The sequence below is a fragment of the Scomber scombrus genome, chromosome 13 (assembly GCF_963691925.1).
Source record: "Scomber scombrus chromosome 13, fScoSco1.1, whole genome shotgun sequence".
Taxonomy (NCBI): Eukaryota; Metazoa; Chordata; class Actinopteri; order Scombriformes; family Scombridae; genus Scomber; species Scomber scombrus.
This window is the reverse complement of record NC_084982.1, coordinates 17,369,804-17,378,329: the sequence shown is the minus strand read 5'-3', so window position 1 is coordinate 17,378,329 and position 8,526 is coordinate 17,369,804. Positions and strand designations below refer to the sequence as shown.

At 38.4% G+C, this 8,526-nt stretch overlaps 1 protein-coding gene across 1 annotated transcript in view; it reads right to left on the bottom strand.

Moving 5' to 3' along the window:
- Positions 1 to 911: 911 nt before the first annotated feature.
- Positions 912 to 8,526, bottom strand: part of abca12 (ATP-binding cassette, sub-family A (ABC1), member 12) — a 74,468-nt gene continuing 66,853 nt past the window's right edge. The window contains exons 63-70 of the mRNA XM_062431302.1: positions 7,718 to 7,827; positions 6,826 to 6,976; positions 4,208 to 4,342; positions 3,622 to 3,725; positions 3,163 to 3,255; positions 2,929 to 3,034; positions 1,520 to 1,657; positions 912 to 1,016 (exon numbers count right to left, since the gene is read on the bottom strand). Of these exons, the coding sequence (XP_062287286.1) occupies positions 912 to 1,016; positions 1,520 to 1,657; positions 2,929 to 3,034; positions 3,163 to 3,255; positions 3,622 to 3,725; positions 4,208 to 4,342; positions 6,826 to 6,976; positions 7,718 to 7,827 (942 nt within the window). The remainder of the gene's footprint in view (positions 1,017 to 1,519; positions 1,658 to 2,928; positions 3,035 to 3,162; positions 3,256 to 3,621; positions 3,726 to 4,207; positions 4,343 to 6,825; positions 6,977 to 7,717; positions 7,828 to 8,526) is intronic.

The following is an 8,526-nucleotide window of genomic DNA, read 5'->3' as shown; positions in this document are numbered from 1 at the left end:
GAATTCTGATGTTTAAGACAATAACATCATGTTTGATAAGATTCAGTACTGGACAATGGAAAAGTTTGACTGAAAACTGAAATCAGCTTGAATATCAGTGGTTTAGGTGTGTCTTGAAAATGATTTGTGGATAACTGAGAAAAGTTCAGTAGAAAAATGAACAGCAGTTGCATTTGAAAAATAGCTTTATTAGAGATATAAAAAATAGGCCTGATACATTCAAGACCATGTGGAACTGATCCATAAGCAGGAAAGAGAACATTAAATATTCAGTACATTCATTCTAAAAGTTAGATATGCTCTAAGAGGAGATGTTAATGAGTAGGGGAAAAGTGCATATAGAGAATGTACTACTGAGTGCATTTTTCTTTCAAGAAATTACATCCAGTCGGCATAATTATGTGTTCTTCAGGAGAAAAAAGACATGTTAAATTGTCTTGCCAATATGAAGTTTAAATAAAAATGATTATATATATTCTGATAATTAATGGTGCCCCAAACACAGAGAGAAATTAACAGTCTATATGATTAACTGTATCCTTCATAAATAATAAAATCAAGATAAAAGGTAAACGTGTGAGTGCAGTTGTGTGAGCTATCAGATAAAACTGAATAAAAATATGACTTCAATTTATGAACTATTTCCATCTGTGTTATGTATGCAAATGTGTAAAGTATGAGCAAGTCTGCCTTTGAATAATAGTCTAATTTGATGAGGCTAGAACTTTAACTCACTCTTCATATTGTCAGTCAGGAGAATTTCAAGAAATAATCAGGGCTGTCAAACATGTATGGTTTAAACTCTAATTTTGACATATATATTTTTAGGGCAGATTTACAATGAACAGATAATGTGTTTTCATTTCACAGTGGATTCAGAGAAGAAGGAAAAGAAAAGATGGCAGTCATCTCTACGTTTGTACTGCCTTAATCGAGCCCAAGTCGTCGCATTCTTCCTCGCTGTGAATTGGTATGGTTTCCATACCAGTGTTCCCCAAGGCGAAGTTGATGAAGACCTGTGGAGGTTCAGTAATAATTTAAGTGCATGCCAATATATATCTAAAAAAAAATTCTTTAAAATGCTTTTCTTTTAGTTTTTTTTAGTTCATCTCCTGGTCAGCTTGCCTCCAAAATCCCCCCTTTCTTTCTTCTGTTTATGGTATCTTCCAATCCCAGAGCTCCAGAAGGGCAGATTGGTTGAAGAATATCAACACTGGCTGCATATAAAGCTCATGGATTCTCTCCCTAACTCATATTCCATTTATTTTCCCTCAGGCATACCCTCTGTCAGCTTTCCTCTGCCTCTTTTAAACTTTCTCTGCTCAGTCTTTCACTCCCACTCAGCTTTCTCCTGTCCCTGCTTCCCCTCCCACCCTTTCTCTTCTTCTCTCATCTCCTGTCCCTTTTTTCTGTCCCTCGCTACCATCTACCCACCCCTACAAAAACTCATACAAGCTCTCCCTCTCTCACTCTCACTCTCACTCTCATTCTCTGTTTATGTCCCATCTCTTTTTCTCACCTCGTCAAGTGTGGTCTGGCTCACAGAGAAGTGTTTGATCTGCAGAGCATTCTTGTTGGACTCCAACTGGTCGAAGATGTCAGCCACCCCTCCTGGTGCAACTGGAACATGGTATTCCACCATATTTGAGTGCTGGTCCTGTATTTGTTTTGAAAAGATGCACAAGAAAAGGGTTATATATTCTGGAAACCATTGTGCTGCCTGTAACCAAAATTCAGTAAAACACTGTTGCTGCGTTTTACACCAAACTAAAAATAATTCACGTCAACAAAATATATTTCTAAGCTCAGTCAGTCTCACAATACCACCCACTCTGTTTGCTAGGTCAAAAACACATACCTTGTTAATTTAGAGTACACTGAATTTCTGAAATGGACCACACTAATGCCTGAAACACAGCAATGGTCCTAATGTAATGAGTTACTCTCTATTCTTAGCTGAACCAGTGAGTCAATTTGATGTGGAACAAGCCTATGGGTATCGAGGTGTTAATGCAAGTAACACATACATTCATTTTATATTGATTCTTTAAAGCTGCACAAGTCAATATTATTATGTCAACAATGGATCAAATGACTACATGTAATATGAAGGGGTCGATCAAAGTGATGGACCCACAGAGAATTATCACTCAAGCCTGCAGTTACTCTCAGGTCTAGTTTTCATTTTTGGTTTTAGGGCTTTGATTCAGGTTTAGTTCACTCTCACCGCTCTCATTAATATGTTTCAAGCTGTGACGGTATCTAAAAATAATCTGGGTGGGGAAGTTTGCTGCTATTCTTTTCAACATAAAGTTAAATTTCCTTGTTAACATTTTCAAAGTTAAATCTCCTCCTTCCTGGAAAAGGAAGGATTGACCATGAAAAGGTTAATGTATTTAAAAATAAGTAAATGTCACCCCAATTTAACCTGGTGAAATTAAATTGCTATATTACTATGAAATTGCACTACTAGCTGCTACAACCTAAGAGTGGTCAAATGTAGGTTTTTTTTTTTGTTATGCTTTGTTTAGTTGTTTTTTTATGATAAGTGTAGTTAGCTAGTGGCCTAAAATCAAATTTGATTGGACACATTTTTGTATATGCCTGAATCAAAATGAGTCATATAACACATGAGAATTTTTCACAGGAAGAGAAAAGAGTATATTTTGATATAAATATACAAAAAAAGACATATATTTGGCATTTAAGAGATAACTGAACAATTAAATTAGGGACACAGGATTACAACTGGGAAAATGTATTATTTACTTCACTGTATCTTTAAATTATGAGTTAATCACTTTTAGGCTCTTTGGAAAGACATACGGCTAATTCTACATGCAACATTCCACTGCAATCTGCACTTGGTCTTTTTTTATCTTCGCTACCAAGTACTCTTGACTACTTTGGATAGCTGGAAAAGCTCACCTTGAGATAAGTGCTGGGGAATCGGCGCTGCATGAAGCCAGTGATTGCCTCTGCATCACCGACAGCGTTGGACAAGTACATCTTCACAGTGAACCCGCTGCCGAACCTGCACAAAGGAGATTTTATGAACAAAGCGCACTGTTATTACATGTCTGAGAGGTGGGGGCAGGTGGGGTGGGGCAGGTTGGGGAGAACGATGATGGCTGGATTGGAGGATGAGCAGAGGTCACAAACCTGTTCTTAATGTGCTGCAGGGAGCCCAGGCAACGGAATTGACCTTTCACCATGATGGCAAGACGGCTGCACAGTGCCTCACACTCCTCCATGCTGAGATACAGAGAGAAAGATTAAAGGTCATACTCGGACCCTTTGAGCACACAGTAATTAGTCATGGCTGCTGTTACATGAAAAAAAGAGTAGTAGTTATCCTACATGTTTTTTCTACAGCATACTGTGAAAACAAAGTCAAAACCATAATGTGCTGTAATGTTGACCAGCTATATGAAAAGGACAAACAAATGTCACCTCGCTGCAGCCCTAATCCTTAACAATATGTGTTAAATTGAAAATAGTGGAATTTAGTAATATATTTGCCAAACATCTCTCTGCACTTTCTCTGGATGGACATCTACCATCGTGGGATCGATGTAGATGCACTCTGGCAGGTGTTTGAGTGTCTGATAGTTTTCTAACCTGTGAGAGGTGAGGACCACGGCACATTTTCCTTTCACTTCTTCAGAGATGATTCTCCACAGGTGTCGCTTGGTGCGAGGGTCCATGCCAGAGCTTGGCTCATCCTGTGGACAGAGGAGGGATGAAGTGAGGTTATCAGTATGCATGAAAGAAAGAGGGTAAGGTGGGGATCAGGATAGAGAGATCAGGGAAGAACAACGAATTAGAGAAGAAATTAAAACAAATACAACGATTAAGAAAAGAGGGGCTAGAGGGAAAACTGGGAATAAAAAAACCCCAGAAGAAACGACACGTATAGAGAGAGTTGAGGACTGAAAGAAGGAGAGAGAGAAAGAGAAGAGAGGATTTGATAGAGACATAAGGTAGAAACAAAACTGAAAGCCACAGGGAAGACCACCCTTGGGTAAATCTGAGGAAGCAGACTAATTAACTATATGAGATCTGTCATGTCCAGGGGATCAATATCTACTTTACTTCAAAGACCCTTTCAAGTGGAAGAGTGGTGTAAAGTTAGTTTAATATTTGTTGTCTAATGGCTAGTTAGGCAAGTAAATGGGCAGCTTCAGTGATAGAGGTGTGTCCTCACCAGGAGCAGGATTTGTGGATGTCCAACGAGAGCCAGTGCTGTGGAGAGTTTCCTGCGGGTGCCACAACTGTAACCATCAGTGATGACGTTTCTATGGTAGTTCAGCTGCAGCCTCTTCAGTAAGTAGTCCACCACCTGCAAATGAGACATGCAGGCAATTATACAGTGCATGAATAAACACCAGATTAAAAAGGACTACACTATTCAAGGAACTAATATTTAATTTAAATACTTAAATGTCAATTAGCATTCATTTCACATTTTAAAGTGATTAGACTTTTACAAGTATATACATTTACTAAGGCATTGCCAACCATGTTAAAACATATTAAAACATATTAGATGAGCATGCTAGTTGAAAAACACCACAATACTGATATAATACATGAAGCTGCCCTGTTAAAGCCACTTGTATGCAACAAGCAACAACACTTAACGTGATAAAAAGAAGCATAAAACCTGAATAATGGGAAAAAATTATATTGTGAGTCAATAATATTTCATCTTTCTACATCTTTCAAATAGGTTTCTGTGTGGAGGAATAGAAACATATTGCAACATGCTAATCAATGTAAGAGATGTCTGATGGTCCAGCAGTCATCTGCTGGGAGTCAATATGTTTAATGATTATTCCGCATGCCCGTACAGTATGAGCATCGAGCAATATGAGACAATTTCATGCACTAGTATACATGAGGATGAAGTCAACCACCATTTGTGGCTCCAGTAGATCAAAACAACACCAGATTTTTACAGTAAGATTTTCCGGTCCTTAAATCCATCAACAACAAATCCAAGGCTTTCTCTCAGGAGTAAAAGTCCAATACCACACAACACACTCTTCAGGATCTAATCACAGCCACAAAAGGTGGATTTGCAGTAAGCGTTTCTACGGAGGCCCTGTTTATTGACTATTTGATATTGATGTTAATTTATGTTATTGCCTCCTCCTACTCTGTCTAGTATAGCTGCACTGCAAATAACTTGAAGTATCTTGTCTGTCCTTCTTCCATGCATATTTAATTTTGTTTGTACAAGGATGAGGACTTTACTTAGTAACTTTATTCAGTCTCAACTCTATGCTGTCTTGGGGCTGCAGCTTTAGAGAACAGGAGCTGATTCAGCACAATCTATTTGGTGCACATTCATTTATCATCAACACTGAAAGCAGGAATGAAACCTAACTAAAGAATCTGTAACTTGTACACTAACAAATATTTATTAATACCTATGCTTGTCTACTAATAAAATAAACTAGTGTGCTGTAAATACCAGTTCATTTCCTAATAGCTTGAGGTGATTTCCCATTGGTAAGCTTTAGCTGATTTCCCATCAGTTAGCAGGTTTGGAAACCTGATCAATGAAGCAAGCCTATGCAATAAATAGATTAGTCCACTTAGACGCTCTGCTTTTTCTTTGTAAGAGGATTTGCTCCATGATTCTGTGTTCACTGATCCAGATTATAGGGATATGGTGAATAATATTATATATTTCAAATAAGCAGAATATGTGCAGCTAAAAGTTGAATAATTAACACTGGCAACAAAACATATTCCTGACTGGTTTAGATCAAAATATGTAGTTTCTTTTTTTAATGTTCTCTCATGAAAGCACCTTTCTATCACCTTTGATGTAACAGCTCATTAAGCCTGACAAAACCATGTCAATGTGAAATGACCCCCTTAAGGCTTGTCTCATTATCCACAGCTAGGGGACTGTCAGTGGGAAACAACATAAGAGGAACTCTATATATAACCTCATCTTTGTGAATTAGGCCGACATTGATGCTGTGGCTATTATAACCATTGTTGTCACTATCCTGACCAGAGAAGAGGAGCTGTACCAACAGCAGTGATGGCGATTAGAGCCAGACTGATCCATTTCTGTGCCTAACTGTCTGTGTAAGTATGTCTGCATTGTGTGTCTGATAATGTGCGTGCATATTTCTGTTGATAACAAGAGTGAGATTGTCAGAGATAATCAATGTTTGTGCTCCTGCATCCTAAGTTGGAAAATGGCGTGGAGAGAAACAGGGCCAAACATACAGCAGATAGATGCTTTTCTGCACACAGTTTCAATTTGTCAAGATGCTTTCTACCAATTTCCACACACCTCTTTGTTGTTTCTTTTCTGCCTCTTTTTGAAAAGTAAAATAATCTCTGGCAAATCAGAAATCACATTGTCTGTTGATTGTTTAATCCGCAGATTCCTCTCATGTCAGCAACAGCAGAAGACAGGCGCACTCAGTAATCACCACAGAAACAAGATTGATTAGTTCTCAGAAAGATAAATGGGAAGAATGGAACTAAAGTGACACGTCAAATGAGATCCTCTCATCATCAAAGTATCGTTTAAATGTAAATTTGCCTGCGCTGAAGCACACAGCATCAGCTTAATTCTGAAGTTTGGATTGCATTAGATGACAACAAAAGCTTTTACATTTTTTGAGCCATCCAAGATAGTACAGTGTTCAGCGCACATCACTCAACCCTACACACCCAGCGATTCAGTATGCATGGAAGCATCAACAGTTACTAGTCCTGCAGTGGGACTGCACTTTTGAATGTATATCAGATTGTATGTCATTTTGTGGATGGTGTTGTCACTATCCCGATTACCTTGTCTATCTCGTTCTTTGAGATGCCACGAATGCGAGCGTAAAAGTACAAGTGCTCTTCTCCAGTGAGTAGACTGTCCAGTGCATCCACCTGGGGACAGTAGCCGATGTTAATTCCCTCGTTACGGCACTCCATGATGTCTACCAGCCGCCTGGGGAAACAAACGAAGAAAGACAGATTCCTTTGAGTGGTATCCACCATATGCTATAGGGCAGAGGGTTACAGTGGTCCTGTTGTTTGTATTGAGCTGTGCTTGGAATACCCACCATACAGCTTAACAGTGAAGTAGCTTTATACCAGTATAGAAGAGCCTAAGGTAGAGGTATGAGATACAACTGATACTTGTTAAATCCCAAACCATTTATGTTCAAATTCTGGCTGATGCAAAGTGATAACAACTCTCATTTGTGAATATTTGTGCTGCAAATTGAATCCAGCTAAGATTCATTACACTGTGCATGCTGGGAATCTGTAAAGTTGAATGCTTCTTTCTGACAGGGGTTGCTTCAATTATTTAGTCTACTCTGATTCTTATGAATCACCTTTAGTTTGCAGGGATATGCTTGAAGTATAAAATTAACAACCAGATGTATTTAGGAACATGCATGATATGATACAAGTATGAATAGAGGAAAAAGCATTAATTATGTCTTTAGAGACGTTTTTCAGAGCTTGACACTTCTTTGTATTTAGTATGCCTGGTAAAATGTGATTGTGACACAAAATAATGTTTCACTCTCTCAATAAATTGGATGGCTGAGACATCATCTCATCTCAGTTTTGATGCAACACAGCACATTGCATGGACCACAATAAACAAGATCTTAATGTTTTAATTTATTTGTTGTCTTGTTTGATGTGTGCTTTAAAAATAAATGCATAAACAGCTTACCCATCCCAGTCCTTGATCTGTGCTGTGCCATCAGTGGGGCTAACATCTCCAGTCAGCATCTTGAAGGTGGTTGTTTTTCCTGCTCCATTCACCCCCAACAGACCAAAGCACTGCAAATGGACAATCATCACTTAGTTACCCTGAAGCATTTGAGCACTATACAGTATGATGATACAATGACAAGCCTTTTCAAAGATTAAAGAGATGTTCAGGTCAATACTGAGATCTACAGGGCTGATAAAACAGAAAAACATTTTGTGAGTTTTACTACCTACAGGCAGCCATCATGCAGAGGGAAATGGCTTTAACCCCCTACCTGTAACCTTACATTGCCTGCAAATTCCTGCAAAATAACCTATAATGCCTATACCAGGCATACTCAAAGTAAATTGAAAGCTTTTCTTGAACCATTTTGTCTACATGCATGGATTTATTCTCTTTTGAAAGGTTTTTCCACAACAATCAGTCAATCGTTATAAGTGCTCCTGGCATTGATACATAGAAGTCTAAACAAACTGAAGTAGACGGTCTATCCACCTGAATGCTTTTTTTTGGCAAACAGATGTCTGCACCACAACATTTAGCCTTAACTAGTCCAAGTTCAAATTTTATAACAATACCAGAAAATGAATATTGTACCCCTTTTTTTTAAGGGTACGTTTTAGTGTTTTGCAAAAAAAAAGGCCATGAGACTCAGAGGGGCACTTGCCTCAGAGTTACTGAAGCATGAGCACATTGTAGTGCCCTTTTCCCTTCTTGAAACTAAACTTTGTGTAAGTAAAGGAACCCAAACAAGTGCTATGGTGGAA